The sequence below is a fragment of the Bubalus bubalis genome, chromosome 16 (assembly GCF_019923935.1).
Source record: "Bubalus bubalis isolate 160015118507 breed Murrah chromosome 16, NDDB_SH_1, whole genome shotgun sequence".
In the NCBI taxonomy this organism is placed as follows: domain Eukaryota; kingdom Metazoa; phylum Chordata; class Mammalia; order Artiodactyla; family Bovidae; genus Bubalus; species Bubalus bubalis.
In genome coordinates this window covers 26729979-26749022 of record NC_059172.1, presented here as the reverse complement: position 1 = coordinate 26749022, position 19044 = coordinate 26729979, and the positions used below count along the sequence as shown (strand labels likewise).

General features: G+C 42.6%; 1 protein-coding gene across 3 annotated transcripts in view; it reads right to left on the bottom strand.

Annotated features, from left to right (window-relative positions):
* Positions 1–18809, bottom strand: part of LGR4 (leucine rich repeat containing G protein-coupled receptor 4) — a 105046-nt gene extending 86237 nt beyond the window's left edge. For 2 of the 3 annotated variants that reach the window (XM_025266331.3, XM_025266333.3), the window contains exon 1: positions 18623–18809. In XM_025266331.3, coding sequence (XP_025122116.1) covers positions 18623–18807 — 185 coding nt within the window. In that variant the 5' untranslated portion in view covers positions 18808–18809. Of the gene's footprint in view, positions 1–7337; positions 7596–18622 lie in introns of all 3 variants that reach the window. The other variant, XM_006045419.4, reaches the window with a different exon arrangement.
* Positions 18810–19044: the final 235 nt, after the last annotated feature.

Below are 19044 nucleotides of genomic sequence, written 5' to 3'. Positions count from 1 at the left end.
TGGGTAATCTAAACTATTATTGCTTAAATACCACAAAAATTAGTCCCGAAAACTTCATTCATCTATCCTCTCTTTATACAAATGTGTGTGCTTTTTGTGGGAGGCAAGAAATTGGTTAATCCAGCAATTAAGGCAAATATACTGAATCATCTAAAGTAAAACACCACTCAGCCACTAATTCACAGGCAGAAATCCAACATGATTCCCCACAATGCTTAGACTGGACCAAGTGCTCAGTAATGAAGGACCTTCATAATAGGAGGTGCATATGGGATTTATTCAAATAGATGGCTAAAACCATCTAAGTGATAAATCTAATGCATACTTTATATATTATACTTCCTATGCTGCAGGGCATAGAAGAGCATTCACACACACACACACAAACACATGCACAGAGCAAGGTGGAACGTGGGGAGAGAAATTTAGGGAGAAACATGGAGGAGAGGCACATCATATCTAAAAACTGCTCGACAGCAATTAAAACTGGCTAAGCTCTAAAGGGAGCATAATACTGTGGACCTGATAGTTAAAAGGTCTAGATTCAGACTTCAGCTCTGCAACCTCAGGTTATTATGTCACCTCAGAGACAGTTTTCTTACCTTATATCAGGAGGGAGGAGACCAAGATTTCTTCTAAGGTTTCTCAAGATTCTAAACTGATCTGGTGCAGTTGTTGTCATAATTGTTAAAATTGTTGGAAATAATCTTAAGACTCACCAGAAGTTGTGAAAATAGTAGAGAGGTTCCTATGCATCCTTCACCCAGATTTCCCAATGGCAACATCTTACATGACCAGAATACATTAGCTAAACCAGGAAATCTACTTGAGTACAACACTATAGTGGGCTTCCCTGGTAGCTCAGCTGGTAAAGAATCCACCTGCAATGCAGGTTGGGAAGATACCTTGGAGTAAGGGATAGGCTACTCACTCCAGTATTCTTGGGCTTCCCTTGGCTCAGACGGAAAAGAATCCACCTGTAATGCAGGAGACCTCGGTTCCATCCCTCGGTTGGGAAGATCCCCTAGAGGAGAGCATGGCAACCCAGTATTCTTGCCTGAAGAATATCTTGATTTCTAGCACAGAAAGTCCTACATCTCAGAACTCAAAAAGTCCCATTTGGGCATCCCTGATGGTTCAGATGGCAAAGAAACCGCCTGCAATTCGGGAGACCTGGGTTCAATCCCTGGGTTGGGAAGATCCCCTGGAGAAGGAAATGGCTACCTACTCCATGTTCTGGCCTGGAGAATTCCACGGACATCAGAGGAGTCTGGCAGGCTACAGTCTACTGGGTCGCAAAGAGTTGGACACGACTGAGCGGCTTTCACTTTCACAACACTATTATTGTAAACGACAGACCCTACTCAGATTCCACAACTTTTTAAATGCGCTCATTTTTTAAACCACAAGTATGAATTCATATAATGACCACTGCAGTCACTATAAGGAACTGCTCCCTCACCACATAAAAACAAAAACACGGGCATATTACTCTACTTGAAACAAAGCCCTGTATAGAACGAATACTTTCAATTCTTCCCGGTAAACTATTTTCAATTCCTTGCAGAAAATAGACACTTTCAATTCCACAAACTTGGAAAATGAATATTAAAACCTCCCATAATGTTGTGGGTGTTCCATAAAAAATATTCTCAAGGAAAACCCTGCTCTCACCTCTAATCCTCACTTTAGGGCACTAGCCACAACTACGTGCTCAGTCATGTCTGACTCTTTGTGACCCCATGGACTGTAGCCCGCCAGGCTCCTCTGTCCGTGGGATTTTCCAGGCAAGAATACTTGAGGGGTTGCCATTTCCTCCTCCAGGGGATCTTCCTAACCCAAGGATCAAGCCTGTGTCTCCTGCATTGCAGGCAGATTCTTTTCCGCTTGAGCCATTGGGGAAGCCCAGATGCAGCTACACCTATGCTAAAAACTAAATGAAATAAAATAAAGACTTCTCTTTGCCATCACTGCCCCGTCACTGTGCCTCTTTAGTCTCACTGTTCTCCCACCTCTAACCCTAGCCACCACTGACCAATTCTCCATCACTCTAAAATTTTGTCATTTCTAGGCTGTTTTAAATGGGATCATGCAGCAGATGTAACCTTGAGACTGGTTTTTCTGCCCAGCATAATACCCATGGGAACTATCCATGCTTATGCATGTATCAACAGTTGGCTACCTTACTGCTGTGTGGCAGTCCACTGTATTGCTATACCAGTTTATTATGGCATGTGCAAATGCACACAATGCACTAATCTTTTTATGTTTTAACTAAATTATAATTATGGGGTGGGGAGGAACTTTTAAAATCTAGTTTTGCCATTGCTTAAGATGGGTTCATATTCCAACAGATACTGACTGACTCTCTTAATCAGTATTTACCATAATCACTCTGGGATTCAAGGCTTCCCTGGCAACTCTTAAATAGTGAGTCCCCTTTATCCTGTTTTATTTTTCTTGATAGTACTTAATATTAGCTGATCTTATATGTTTGTTGTGTTTATTTTTTTACTGTCTACCACCACCCCTACCCCAGCCCAAGCCAGCTAAGTTACATGAAGAGAGGCACACTGTCAGATATTGTCAGATATGTCAGATATGTCTGACAATATCTGTGTCTCCATCTCTAAGAACAATTCTTAATACTTATGAAATACATGCTGAACAAATTAATTTTTAAAGCAATGACTTATTAACCCAATAAGTAATTATTACTTTCGAGCTTATTTCATGAACCATTATACCAATACTAACAGCTCTCAGAAAATAGTTTGAACTGATAAAATTATTCACACAAAACTGTTTTACTCACCTCACCTACAATTTCAATCAAGTACTGGACCCTGAGAGACTGGACAATAAACAAGGGAGAAGCACAGAAAATCTCACCATCCGACAAGCATAAGCCACAGGTAACACAAGTCAAAGTCTCATTAAATATTAAAGATTTACATAATCAAAGAAAAGACCATCTACTCTGATAACATGCTTCCTTCTCCTTTGTTTTGTCAACATACACTGGAAGGCTACCAATGGTTCTGGGCAAGTCATACAACTAAATGCAACTGGATTTCTTCCAGGTTAAATGGAGACCATGAACCAGACCAACAGTCTTCTACCAGTTCTTAAAAGAAGTGAACTTTCAAGAAAGGAGGGAAGGACAGAAAAATATCAGCAAAAATTTGGTTATGATTCATGTAGTTGAAATGCTGAAAAAATACTAAATAGATACAAGATCTTTAAACATGTAAATATATGTATGTGTATGTAAATATACATATACGTGTGTGAAAGTGAAAGTGTTAGTGGCTCAGTCCTGTCTGACTCTTTGCCACCCCATGGACTGTAGCCTGCCAGGCTTCCTGTCCATGAGATTTCCCAGGCAAGAATACTGGAGTGAGTTCCCATTTCCTTCTCCAGAGGATCTTTCCAACCTAGCGATCAAACCTGCATCTCCTGCACTGTAGGTGGATTCTTTACTATCTGAGCCATATAAATACATATAAATACAGCCTCTGTGCTGAGTGGCTCATAACACACACAAGATTTTTAGGACCATCGCACCAGAGACCTTTAAGATTTAGAAGGGTCTGAATCTACATTCTAAGGAGCTGAGAACACTTCAAGCCAAGAACAAACAGATTTACTCTCTCCAGAACTAACTCCTCATCTATAAAACAAGTAGTTCATGATATCCACCATACAAAGATAAATGCCTACCTCTAAGAAGAGGACTAAAAGACACTGTCCCATATAACCCACTCAAGCAAATAATCCTGGTCTGAAAAAGCAAGAGTCAAATCTCATCCACAAAACCTTATTTATTACCTGTGCACCCTCACCTCCCCCCTGCCCCCGGAGGTTTCTCCATCTATCAAATGGAAAATAAAAGCATGTGCTTTAGAGGGCTGATAGGAGTATTAAATGGATAATACATGCAAAGGCGCTTCACCCAATGCCTGGTATTCAATGACATTTGTTATTTTTAGCATCTATGTTCATAACAAGATGATGATAATGGTTTATTTGTATGGCAAGACAGACCATGAAGCAGCTCTTCATGACAAAGAATGCAACTTCATCGAAATAAAATTGCAAAATGCTTCCAGAAGACGACCACCTGCAGTGTTACCAGGTAAATGACCCTCCGAGCTGGAGGCTGGTACATTCAAAATCAAAACTGTGGTCACAGATTCGGTCGTGAACAGCCCTGCTGTTCAAGGAAAGAGCACACAGATTCAAACAGGAACCCATTCAGTCTGTAAAATATTAACAGCTTAATAAACATCAGCTCACAATCCAAAAACACGGTGTTCAAGTCAACTGAAGAGTACCAGCTAAATTAATACCAAGTTGACTACATGAAATGCCTTGAGGGGGGAAAAAAAGGCTCATGGGTGATTCACTTTTATGCTGACTTCCCTATAAAAACATCTTCAACAGGAGAGGCAGGAAATTCCAGTGAGTGAAAGGGGGCAGCTATATGGAAACCATCATACTGCACACTTTGCTTTCTAATTTACTTCAGGGCTTTGGTTTAAAGAAGCACATTCAGAAATTTGTTTCTCCCTAAGAAACCAAAAAGTGAGTATGCTGACGGATTCGATCCTCATATACCATTCGAGGGAATTCCACAAAAAAAAGACCAAGCCAAAAGACACACAACTAATATTTATTTTCCTGACATGGAAAAACACTATTAACATAGAAAACGATGTGAAAGCTTTTAAACAAAGATGTACAGAAAGCAAGGAGACCAAGTGAGGGAGACTTTTTTTTTTTAATTCTGCTATGAATAAAACATAATTTTACCTGGTAAACTGATTTTTTTTTTTTTTTTTTTTTTTTTTGGCCAAGCTGCATGGCATGTAGGATCTTAGTTTCCTGACCAGGGATCAAACCCATGCCCACTGCAGTGAAGTGTGGAATCTTAACCACTGGACTGCCAGGGAAGTCCTGAATTGATTTCTGAACATAAGTTACTCCTAAATCTCCCACTGCATGTACACATATACATGTGTATGCTTTTTGAGGATGCTTAATTTTCAATTCTGTTTTTCTCCCCCTGTAATAATCTGTAGCTTCTCACCATTTCTTTTCAATTTTAACCTTTCCCTTTTCTGAAACTGTGAACTCTCCAAGTTAACTACAGGATGGACAAGTAAATACCAAACACCAACTACCACCCACTAACTGGGATGTCAGCACAAGTTACCTAACCCTTTCCAACTTCGTTTGCTCAGCCATAAAATGGGAACCATGCCACGTGTAACATGCCAAAGACACAAGAAGGCCTAGCAATTCCTTACCAAACTTCCATTTTTTTGAATCAGACTTTCCAAACACAAATGCACTAATAACGCAAAGTTTTTTCACTGTCAGCAAAATGCTCCACTTTGGTCTCATTTCCACACGAATCCTTGGGGTATCACAGTTAACTGCTGGGTATCAAAAAGAAGGCTGAGAATTCTACTTTGGTAAAAGCACAGACATTTAAACATAACCAATCTTTAGCAACTTCTGCAAATGCCACATACATACCATGTTAACAATATATTGAGGCTATAAGTAATTCCCTGGAGAAGGAAATGGCAACCCACTCCAGTATTCTTGCCTGGAGAATCCCAGGGACAGAGGAGCCTGGTGGGCTGCAGTCCACGGGGTTGTAGTAATTAGGGATACCAATTACATAAGTAATTAGGAATACCAAACCTCTAAGACATTAAAATCTAGACCAACATTTTCTTATTAACATATACTTACCATATGCCCCAGGAGCTCACTTCTAAGTATTTATACAAGTGAAATGAAAACCTCTACATGTTCATACAAAACTCTTATATAAATATTCATAATGGCTTTATTCTCGCTACTGCCAAGAACTGGACAAACAGCAGATGTCCCTCAACTGTGGAATTGATAAAAAGAATGGTGGTACATCCATATCATGGAATACCAGGGAAGCCGTGGTGGCTCAGATGATAAAGAATCTGCCTGCAATGCAGGAGACACACATTCAATCCCTGGGTCGGGAAGATCCCCTTGAGAAGAAAATGGCAACTCACTCCAGTATTCTTGCTTGAAGAATTCCATGGACAGAGGAGCCTGGCAGGCTATAGTCCATGGAGTTGCAAACAGTCAGACATGACTGAGTGACTAACACACTACTCTACTAAATATAATGAATACTCCTTGACAACAAAAAGGAATATTACACCTAGAAACCCAACAAGACAGTAACAACATGGTAGAATCTCAAATGCATTACGATAAGTCAAAGAAGCCAGGCACAAGACTATAATCTGTCACTTTCCATGTACCACTTACATTCTGCGGCTGCTACTGCTGCTAAGTCGCTTCGGACATGTCTGACTCTGTGAGACCCCATAGATGGCAGCCCACCAGGCTCCCCCGTCCCTGGGATTCTCCAGGCAAGAACACTGAAGTGGGTTGCCATTTCCTTCTCCAATGCATCAAAGTGAAAAGGGAAAGTGAAGTCGCTCAGTCATGTCTGACTCAACGATCCCATGAACTGCAGCCTACCAGGCTCCTCCGTCCATGGGATTTTCCAGGCAAGAGTACTGGAGTGGGTTGCCATTGCCTTCTCCGACTTACATTCTGGTAAGTGCAAAATAATATGTGACCCAAGGCAAAAGAGAGATCATCAGTTGCCAGGGACCAGAAGTGGGGAGACAGGTTGACTACCAAGGGCACAGGGTGGATGATGGGCATGTTCTAGGTCTGAACAGTGTTGGTGGTTATATTCCTGTACACTAGAAAGGGTGAGCTTTTAAGACTGAGAGGTTTAGGGGAGTTTTCTCCATGAATTCATAGTTATGAAGATCAGTTAAACAGTCAAAGAAGGAAGACGGAACACTGGAGATTATACTAGTTATTTTAGAATAAATATACAGAGTCTCTAACAGAAAGTGAGGGGAACCTCAAATAGACTCATTCATGAATAACTGGAAAACCAGAAGTTTTTAAAATATAAACTCCCACGAACTTTTTAAAATGTAACTTTCAAAATTTAAAGGAAATGTATCATAATCAAGCACTACAAAAGGAATTCATATAAGAAACCGTGAGAGGCAGCAATGTCTATTAGCATGTTGATTTACAGCAAATGTTCAGTAATGAGAGCAAGAACCATCAGAAATATCTTCTACATAGCTGAGTCCCTTTGCTGTCCACATGAAACTATCACAACATTGTTAATTGGCTATACTTTAATATAAAATTTAAAAAATGTTTTAAAAGGAAATACCTTCTAGATGAGATGTATACATTTAAATATTTGCCTCTATCAGGAATAAAAGAGGGATAAAACTCACTTCCTTTTCAAGCTGTCATCCACTCTTGACAAAACCAGCCAGCACATCTAAGAAACAATAGAACTAGAAATTTAAGCTCAGGTAACTTAAGGGCTGGAAAGGACCCTGACGAAATCTATGTCGTTATTTCCTCCGCCAAAGTCATGAATCTTCTCATCTTTGGTGTCATAGGGTGTTGCTTTTTTCCACTCTCCCTTCTGCAATGCCACATCAGCCAGGGTAGTGCCAAGGGCAAATTCTTTTAATGCAGAAGAAGACCTGAAAAAGACAGCAGTTGATTTACCCCTCTTTTCCACATTCTTGGCCCTCTCCTGCTACACCTGCTGACAAGCCTCCACACTGTGGATTTAGATGCCACAAAGCAAAGCCGTTAATGCTCGTTGAACTGAAACCAAGTTCCCAGTAGAAGCTGGTGCTATGCAACAGAAACCTTAAAGGTCAACGTGGTGGGCCTTGGCTAGCAGGAGATTGATCAATGGACCTCCTTCTGCAGATTGACAAAAAGATAAACATCAAGGCAAACAGTCCTCAAGGCATATTCTATCATTCTATCCATCAAACGGATGCCACATATCAAACCTGGGAGAACAGCCTTGAAACATTCCGAATACACACACAAATTCCCTTTGGTGAAATAATTGATCTAGTAGAAAACCCCACTATGGAAGCTGGTCATATAAACTTAATTCAAACTAATATTAGACACTGATTTATCCAAACACGAGATTGGCTTTCCACAGAATGTAATGGGGATTTGGAAAACACAGTCTGATTGCTAAAGCAGAGCCTGTGGTTAGCACACAAACTTGCCAACTTACCATGAAGGATGAAGCCTTCTGCTGCATGCCCTCACAGCCCCAGACTGTTTGCAAAGGGCAGGGATGAAATATTCCATATGTTTTCTTTGTCAGTGACATGGCTATTGAAAGCAAGGCCATGGTAGTCTCCCTGCTGAGGGACTGGGTCAAGCTATTCATGTGTAACCAGGCAGATGTCAAGATGGTAATGGGAAAAACATCTCAAACATTTTTTTTTTTTTTTTTAGAGAAAGAGACTGGGGTAGAAAATGCACAACTGTATTTGACACCCTCAGCCAATCTAAATAGGTTGTTAGCACTTTTGCATGTGTTAGCTGCTGCTCTGGCTTTACAATTCATTTTCAAATCAGAGCTAAACTGAAACCCAGAAAAGTTTTTAAGGTTTCTGAGAAGGATTTAAGTGTGCTTACCAAGAATGTCATATAACTTTTGAGCAATGTGTGAACGATTTTAAAGAAGGGATTTTAGTTCTAAAATTACTCCAAGGATAATAAGCTTTTCTTTATCCATAAAACACAAGCATTGGTCTCAAACATTAAAAAAAAAAAAAACACAGGTATCCAATAACAAGTAAAATATCAAAGTACTTAAAAGAGAAAGTAATCTTATAATCTGCATATTGTTACAAAGTGATATGAAGAGACAAGAACCCAGCTAAACTGTCAAACCTGAACAAATCTTATCCGTCCCCAATATGGAAAGTGATGAGAAACTGCTGGGCACTCACTGGCATGAGGTTTCTTAAATTTACTGCATGAAAATCGTCAGTGTTCGAAAGTCTGGAAGTAGAAAATGAGTGTCTCGAGATTACATCTTCTCCCCTGGTGTCAAATGGTTAAGAATCCACCTACCAGTGCAGGGGACACGGGCTGGATCCCTGGTCTGGGAAGATTCCACACGCTGTGGAGCAACTAAGCCCACAGCGCAGCACAGCTGCTGACTCCGTGCTCTGCAACACAAGAAGCCGCTGCAACGAGAAACCCACGCACAGCAACGAAGAGCAGCCCCCACTAGAGAAAACCCTCATGCGGCAACGAAGACTGCACAGCCAGAAAATAATTAATTAAATTTAAAAAATAAATTAAGATCACACTGACACTGTCTCAGGTTACCCGCCCATTTGCTATGAGGAGAAACAAGGTGTCCCCCTATTAGGAAAGCATCCTTTGACTTGACCAGCCATCTCAGGGAAGCAATGGCCAGCCAGAGACTAAGGCAAGAGAGCATGATTTTCCCTGAGCTCTCTCCTCTAGAGAAACTGTAACCTCCAACCATTAGGCTTTCTTGTTGCAAAGGGAGCAGCACCACCTACAAGAAGGGATCTTGATAAAAACATACACGCTGTCCTTTCTCCACCAGGATCTTTACAGTTTTCTGAATGAAAAGTCTGCTAGCCAAGGAGACATTTTCCCATTAGTATGAGGCTCACTGTGAAGTTTCCAACAGGCTATGAACCTGATATACATTCAAAGAACCAGAGAAACAGAGTTTAGAATTCTAAATCTAAATGACTTAAAGGGATAGCACACATAGACAATTGCTTAGTCACTCCCCAAAGAAATGACAACATAATGTAATGGGTCCTTCAGTTCAGTTCAGTTGCTCAGTTGTGTCCGACTCTTTGCAACCCCATGGACTGCAGCACGCCAGGCCTCCCTGTCCATCACCAACTCCCGGAGTTTACTCAAACTCACGTCTGAGTCAGTGATGCCATCCAACCATCTCATCCTCTGTCATCCCCTTCTCCTCCTGCCTTCAATCTTTCCCAGCATCAGGGTCTTTTCAAATGAGTTAGTTCTTCACATTGGAGAAGGCAATGGCACCCCACTCCAGTACTCTTGCCTGGAAAATCCCATGGACGGAGGAGCCTGGTGGGCTGCAGTCTATGGGGTCACTAAGAATCAGACATGACTGAGCGACTTCACTTTCACTTTTCCTTTCATGCATTGGAGAAGGAAATGGCAACCCACTCCAGTGTTCTTGCCTGGAGAATCCCAGGGACGGGGGACCCTGGTGGGCTGCCGTCTATGGGGTCGCACAGAGTCGGACACGACTGAAGCGACTTAGCAGCACCAGCAGCAGTTCTTCACATCAGGTGGCCAAAGTATTGGAGTTTCAGCTTCAGCATCACTACTTCCAATGAATATTCAGGACTTATTTCCTTTAGGATCTCCCTGCAGTCCAAGGGACTCTCTTGCGGTCACTCAAACAGGTCATGCTGAAATTTCTTACGTATGACCCTTGAAGTCAAGTGAACTCCTTTTGCAGATGGAAAAGCCGATGGCCCAAGGGATTAAGTGATATCCCCAGTACTTCCCTGGTGGATATCAGGGAAGCTTCCAGAAGTAAAGAATCTGCCTGCCAATGCAGAGGACATTGATCCCTAGTCCAGGAAGATCCCACATGCTGCAGAGCAGCTAAGCCTGTGCTCTACAACTACTGAGTATGTATGCCTAGAGCCTGTGCTCTGCAACAAGAGAAGCCAAAAGTTACCCCCACTTGCTGCAAATGAAGACAGCCCACACAGCAACTAAGATTCAGTGTGGCCAAAAATAAACAAATAAATATTTTTTAATTCTTTAAAAAAAAAAAAGTGATCTCCCCAAGTGTGCAGATTGAGGATCTCAGAGGTCTTGATTCCTGGAAACCACACTCTCAAAAATAAAACCATTTCTGAAGTCTTGTTCATAAAAACAGGTGCATAAAAAGAATACTGAAGAGTCGACAGTGACATAAAAAGCTGGATTATGAAACCATGGATCCAAAATGACCTTGAGGAGAGCAGAAGGCCAACCTGCAAAGTTTGTCTTTGTTACAAAGATAAGAAAACATTAAGATTTTAAAACACACACCACTAATCAAACGAGACGAACTAGCAGTAGCACCGAATAGATGAGAAGTGGGATTATAATAAACTGCTAAGTACCAGTTAGTAAAGCCACATGTAATGTTTTTATAATAAGTGAAAGCGCTAGTCACTCAGTCATGACCCACTCTTGGAGACTCCATGGGCTGTAGTTCACCAGGCCCCTCCGTCCATGGGATTCTCCAGGCAAGAATACTGGTGTGTGTTGCCATTTCCTTCTTTGAGGGATCTTCTCAACCCAGGGTTTGAACCTTGGTCTCCTGCCATGCAGGCAGATTCTTTACCATCTGAGCCACCAGGGAAATCAAGCTTTAAAACATGATATTAAATGTTAAAATGCACTGAATATTCCTTTCTTAACTCTGATCAAACTGTAGAATTCTGTACATGCTTGATGTGAGATAAGGAGAGCCTGAAAAGGAGGTCTCCTCTCTCCTGAGAAAAATCTAGTCTGCCAAGCCCTTCTCATAGTATCCATATCATTTATATACTTTCTCTGAGGGCCTTTTAGCATGAAGCTTACCTGGTAGGTAAATAGGTAAAGCCAGAAGTTAATCAACATCATAGCCCAATCCCCACTGTTCCAGAGAGAAGACTGCCAACTTGGAACCACACCTCCTACCTTGCACTTCCAAACAAGAAGTGTGAATCAGAGTGAAACTTCTAAAGGCCAACTGTCTATCTCGCTAGGAAAACAGCTCCAGTCAAGCTCTTCAGGGCAGTCAGATGTCACCACTTGTACTGGGTGACTGTGGCTTATACTGAGAGCTCCATGTGGGTGCTCAGACCCTGGAGGGAATGGCCAAGCAATCCTGGGCCCATTCCTCAGTCATGCTTCCCACAGCACCAAGGGAAAGGTGCCATCTCCTTGCCAAAGTTATGTTGCCCTACCTGGGAAGGAAAATTTCCCCACAGAAGACTTTAAAAATACACAGGAACGGGGAGAATCCAACTTATGATTTTTCTGGACCCCAGGCTCTGAAATCTGATTCAAAGAATAAAAATATTCTGCTGTCAATGTGCTTTTCCATTCTTTTAATGGTCAATTTTATATTTAAAACTTTGTTTAAAAAAAGCTACATTCTCCTAGGGTAAAAATAAAGGCAGGGGGAGCTAAAACTCAAGGAGATTACTTAACTTTTTACTTGATTCAGAATACTTAAATACAAATGAAACATAAAGGATAAAGTATCATTAACTATCCCATAATAGATTAAGTATGCTTTCCCACTACATGTTTTCTCACTAGCACAGACAGCAGACCAGACTGGGATCTAAACGTATACCGTCTTGGTCCAGCTGCCTCCGAAAATATCTATGGTTTACATTTCCTTACAAGGATATTCTTATATTCTTAATGGGCCAACATAGCTGCCAAGAGGGGTGGTTCAATGTTTTTCTCACAAGATCTTTCAGGACAGTAAAGCTATGAGAACTATCAAAATATATATTTTTAATGTTCATTTTCGAAACCTATACTCTTAGATGGGCACACCTGAACCCCAATCATTTGCATTTAAAATAAGAGATCCCAAAAGACAAATCTTACTGCAGGGGTGGAAGGACTAGGCTAGCATGCTCTTTTAACTAGTAAAATATGTAACGGTATCAAAACATACTTTAGAGACTAAAAACAACCACCCATTCAGAGTTTTAACTGCCTGTGCAGGACGCACAATACTTCTATACATTTGCTAAAAACAGTCCCAGCCATATACAAAGTTTAATAACAAATATTTGTCTATGGGTGGGTGATTTCAGAGTACCCTACAAGATAACCACATCTTGCCATTTAAAGGGGGTATTTGAGTAGTAACTTGCTCAAGTCTTTAGAAAGTTGAGATGTTACTAAATGTAGATGAACTAGAAAATCATTTCTAAACTCAGTTTTGAATTCATTCAATTTCAGACAATAGAGCGGATACCTGGCCTGCTGTCTGCCCATCAAGTGTTGAAACACAAAAGAAATATCTGGGAAGGCAAACAAATTAGTTATTGTGTAAAAGTACTGATTTGTTAAATGCCTTAACTGTTTTTTCTTCACTGACAGACTTTACAGCTAAAGTATTTTATTATCCTCAATGAATCTTTCGAAAAACTACACTTCACTGAACAAAACTGGGGGCAAAAAGGGAAAAAATTAGCCATACCCTTGTCTATATAGGAAAACAAGCTTTTGGCATCGCCGAAAACTTGAAGGCTGCAGGAGGCAATTAAAGAGCAAGCTAGATAATACATTTCTAAAGTCAAAACCTTGATCTCTAGTTTAAAAAAAAAAATGAAAAGAAAAGCTGTCTTATCAAGTTACATTAGTTACATTTTTCAGAGTTAAAGGCACATTGGGGAGGGTTTAACTTTTAACCCAGGTATACTGATAAATACTGAGCTTTTATGGAAATATATCTTTTTTTAAAAGAGAAAAAGTGAAAAACAGTCTTGGAAAAATTTCAAAGAGTCACTAAAAGAGTCTTACAACTTGCTAGACGATCTACACAGATTCAGAGAGACTGAAAGCAGTGAGAGCCATTAGTCACCAATGTCCATTATTTCTTGCTAAGAAAAATGGGAATAAAAGGATAAATAAGCACAACCAAGGAGACCAAAGACCGAAATGCAAACTCGCAGGCTGTCAGTGCTTTCTACTATAAAGATGACTAAAATAAGAATTTGAGAGATAACCTGACAGAGGCCAAGAAAATGCCCAAACTTGCCTGGATCCACCTACTAGTACAGAACTTTGATCTTCCCTAAGAGATTAAGTTGTCAAATGTTACCTTATGACTCTAATGGTAAGAGCCAAGTGCCTGGACATTAAATGCTTGTGATACCATAACTGTCATTAGCATTGAGTTGGACTGAGACTCATAAAATATTAGTGGTTACCACAAGCCTTCAGGAGCCCCAGAAGGAGAGTCACTGGTTTAAACCCTGGGTACAACTCAGACCACACCCAGCACATTGTTGCCTCGTGAGGCAGAGCGTTTCCCAGTCAATGGACACATTCCAGTAGAGTTGGACAATTGGAGAAGTGTTCTGGGGTGGGGGAGAGATTTCAGGATTGAGACGCCTACACTACTCTTAACACAAGAGAGAGATCAGACAAATGTATTGGGAAAAAATCAAATCAAATAGAAAGAAAACTCTTGGCAGTAAGAGTTGTTTACTTCCTTATTCTCAGGTGAAGAAACCAAGGCCCTGAAGGGTTAAGTATGTCACCACTCAATGTCACCTGTGTGATTTATTGACAGATCTGGAAACCAGCTTTCCGTATTCCCAGCAGAATGCTCTTTCCTCTTGAATTGAAAGAAAATCCAGCAGTTCACTAGTTTGTGGAATGAAGGACCTGTACTTAAAGATGTTCATATATTGCCCTTGTTTAGAACAGAGTTCCCTGGTATATAACACAAATACTTCTCTAGAAAGACAGACCACAGAAAATAAGCTAACAATGAAATTTACAGAGAGTAATTCAGACACCAAGATATCAAGACTTGACCATCAAAAAAGGCATAAACATTTAGCCACTGATTACTGACCTGCCTGGGAATACAACTAACATTAGAGGAAACATAAGAAAATATTTTCAAATAATACTGTCAAAAGAAAGGTGCTTGGTATCATGAAAAAAGTACACCTTAGGGAAGATTTTGAGATGATGCTTCCCAAAGAAGAAAAAACAACAGATTATTTTTTAAAACCCTTCAAACCCCTCAGGTAACCATCAATTTTATATAGAAAGCTTGCTAACCTGCCTCTGTACAGGGTACGCACAATGTGAAGGCTGGAGAGATTATGACTAATTACATGGAAGTGAGGACGTTGAGTAACTTTCTGTACAGTATCCAAATTACTGAAACAGAGTGATTTTATTTTCCAAGTGTGAAGCCATACCGACAGGAAACAAGCGGGGCTATTCTACCCCAGCAAAGCGCCTTAGCTAGTCAGGCATTCTGCAACAAGTCTCCATGGCAAATTTCCTAACACACACTTCTAAACACAAAGAACTCTTCCTCAGAGTGAGTGGCAATAAATAGGCTTGTGCAACTTCAACTAGAAGGATATTCAGATCCTTCTGGGATCTTTTCACGAAAGCAGCAGAACGCTATAGTCACCTTGCCATCCTAAAATTGTGAAAGGATTATAAAATCATAGAATATCTGGAAGCTACAAGCAGCCTAAATAGGACCTAGTGAATCCAATGACTTCATTTTTCCAATGAAAAACTGTCACCCACCTCCCGAAAAAAAAGGTAGAATGACTTGCCCAAGGCCACCCAATTACTGAGTAGCATGGTAAGAACTACTACGGCCAAGGGCTCAAACCCACTACCCTCTCCACAAAGCCACAGAAACAGCCTTTATAATCCTAAAACTATGCACCAGATATAACCAAGGATGTGGAAATTTGTGTCCCTACAGGTCTCAAATTTTATGGCCACACAAACCAGAAAACATACTTTCACAATCCCTTCCCCACCTCCACGGTGACTTCATCTCTTTATCTCCCCATCAAGAATCTTGGAACACAGGTGATTAAGACGGACCTTATTAGATCTAATAGAGGAATAACTCTGAATCTTTTTGATTAAAAATACACGTTGGAATTTTAATACTAGTCAGAGCACTTCCTTTCAAACATCTCAGGGTGAAGTGTGACAAGCCATTGCACTGTGACACAGGATGGGGAACTGCTACTGCGAAATATAAATAATCACTACAGGTGCAGCCGATGCTGTGAACACAAGAATCTCATCAACAATACTGAGGATTAGATCTGATTTTGCCCCTAGACTTGGATAAAGCAGCTTTCGGCAGGAAATAGACACTGTTAGACTGAACAAGTTTAAACGAGCCTGAAGGAGAAGCAGGTAGCCTCCTCACTCTGGGGCCTTCTCAGATCTGGACAAAAGGCTAAATGCTGAGAATGCGGAGTTTGGCAATCCCGTGTGGGAATGAGGGCTGAATTCCAATCCCCAATTCTGCCCCTTGGTGTGCCCTGAAGTCCTTATTTATTCACTGCAACATTTTTAAAGTGCTTCCTGGGTACCGGGCTCTGTGCAACTCCACGTTGAATAAAATAAAATCCCTGCTCTGTCGACCTAGAGTCTCCAATATGGGATGTGTACACCCCTGAGTGAGGTGAAGGTGAGATGCCACTGAGGAATGACAAAAAAATACAAGAACTGATTTAAAATTATAGTCTCATCGTTTTGACTGCTATTTTTGTGATTACCATTTTACGGATAACTAAATAGGCCTTGGTGCCCACGCTCCAGAATTTAGAAAATCAGTCAATCAAAGTTTGGGAACCCTGATCTAGTCCCTTGGTGTGTAGCTTAGGCTCACCAAAGCTGTGAAGGGACAGCAAATCAGAAGTACTTGCAAACAGATCACAGGTGATTCCAAGATGTCTTGTAAGATCAATTGTTGAATGGGCAGATCATAGCACCCACCCCTCCCCAGTGTGGCTTTTGAGGTCACTGATTTTCCAAAATGCAAATATACGGCCCTTGTGACGCCCTTTACATGCACTGGTCATATAACATATACTTTTAAGGGTGAAATGGAGAGTATTCAGGTGAAATAAGGAGTTGTCAGGTGTATAATACTCTACAGGTCATGAAGTGAAGAAGAAAATGTAACACAAGTGCCCACTACCACAGCTCAGAAAGTGCTACGATGATGCTAGTTTAGGCAATCTGATCTGGACTGGTGCCGATTATCCTCATGTTTCCCAAGCCATCCACAGTCACTTGCGTAAGGCTCAAAGTCAAAACCAGGACATTGGTGAATTCTAAAGAAAGATGTCTGATGCTCTATAGCAAGGAGTGCACTCTCAAAAAAATGTTGTATTTCTTTATGCTTTTTAGGTAATAAGGTAAAACAGCCCTTTTCCTTACAGAGCAGGCAAGACTAGTCATTAAAACTCAAGGAATCTGCTCACAAGGTCTTTTCAACTGGTCAAAATAGTAAAATTATGCTTTTCTCTCTGGGGCTTGAAAGAAGTGTCAGGGAAAGGCACCTCTTCTGCAATGAATTCCCTAAAAGTTTAAAGAGGTCTTGGGGGGAAAAACAGTCCCATCCCCTCTACCTAGTCTTCTTTCCTTCTGGTTCCCCACTCCCACCCCAACTTTTCCACATAATGTATCTTTTGTAGGCAAAATGCTCCTCACTGCAAAGTTAACATTTTTCACTGAAAAGTTAAATTTCACCTTATTGAAGGAAAATGACTTCAATTATGTAACTTTAAGCTGAAAGGAGGGGATAAAAAAAGAGAAGGAGTGGTGGTGGCCAAAGAATGACACCGGTTCCAAGGCAATTGGCCACAATACTCCAAAAAAAAAAAAAAAACACCCATTGGCAGACGGCAAGCAGAACAGTTCCCACCACCCACCTGGAGACAGCAATACTCTGGCCTGAATAGAGAGGATTCTCCATGGGGGTCTGCTCTTTCCAACTGTCTAGGTCTAAGAGATCCCCCTCAGGAGGTATAAGGTAAAAGGAAATTCCCTTTACCCAAGGCCTTTCAGAACCCCTTTCCCTCTCCGTTCTTTCACTGCCCTTGATTTAATTTGGCCACACAGCACAAGGAGGAACAGGAACCTACCCCAAGCCCGGCACTCAATTATCCTATTCTTTCTCTACGGGGGCCATTTGCCAATGCCACCTCCAGCACCTATTTCAGATTCTTCTTTTCTGAAGCGAATGTCTAAAAGCAGAGACTGTCCCCATTTGTGGAGAGGGTCTGTGGAAGTCAGAACCATTTGAGCGACTTCCCCAACCTCGGGGAGCTCAAAAGGAAAGTTCTCCTGGTTAAGCAACAACAGAAAACGGCTACCTTTCGAGACGGGCAGAGCTTATGCTCTAGTACTTTCATTTTCCTCCAATATCCTGTACTTCAGGTCAGCATTCCTTCTTTAAAAGGCCTTGTTGGGTAAGAAGACTAATACATCCAGAGAAACCTGCAATTTCCCCTCCTTCTCCCTTGTTTTGGCCTGGCTTCCCCGCGCGCTCCAGAATCCCAGGCGCTGGCTGATGAGTCCGGAGTGCAAGCGGACCCAGGTGCCAGGTTGCTCTCCCCGGACAGGGCCAAACAGGAAGGTCACTGGCCCTGACTACCGTACAGGTGTTTCTTCTCCCCACATGCTGGAACTCGGGAGGCTCCAGGTGCTTCCCCACGAAAACCGCCTCGGTCTCAGACTCGGGCCAAGTTCGAGGCGCCCTCACCCCTAACGCCTGCAAAGCTCTTGCCAGCTGAGCAGGGGGCCCGGGTGAGAAGAGAAAGTCACGTGAAAAGGTTGCCAAGGGCAAGCGTTTCCAGATTCCTCTTTCCTCCTCGGCCCCAGATGCACTTGAGAGTTAGGGGGTGTGGGGGAGCTGGTGATCGTGCCCTTAAAGCCTGGGAAAAAAACCTACACGGGTCTCGGACCCAGATTGGCAAAGCTTGGGAAGCCCGTGGCGCTGGAGTAAGTGCCAAAGAGGTGCCGGCGCCCCCACCCCCCGCCTTCGGCACATTGCGGGGGGGTGGGGGTGGGATGGGATCGGCCACTGGCTCCGCCCCCCGGCGCCCTCACCCCCGGCGCCCCCGCAGCCCGCACTCACAGCAATTGGGTGAAAGCGCTGAGCCCCTCGGGCACGGCCGTCAGCCCCTTCCCGGAGCAGTCCACCCGACGGTCTCCGTCGCAGCTACAGGGCGCCGCGCAAAGAGGCGGCGCCGCGCCGCTGGGCTCGGCTGAGCCGCGCAGCCCCAGGGCGAGGAAGCAGAGCAACCCCAGCGGGCCCGGCATTGCTGCGGCCGCCACCCGCGCCGGCCTCTCCCGCGGCGCGGCTCGCTCGGCGCGCCTCCGCCGCCCTCCGACGCCCCCCGCCGCCCTGGGCGGCAGGCCTGCGGCTTGGGCCGGGGGCTCTCCTCTCTCGGCAGTCACGCGGGCTCGGCTCCTTCAACAGTCCGCGGCAGCAGCGCAGGAACGCGGCGCTCCGGAGTTTCGCCCTTCCCGCTGCTCCATGGAAGCGCAGAGGCAGCC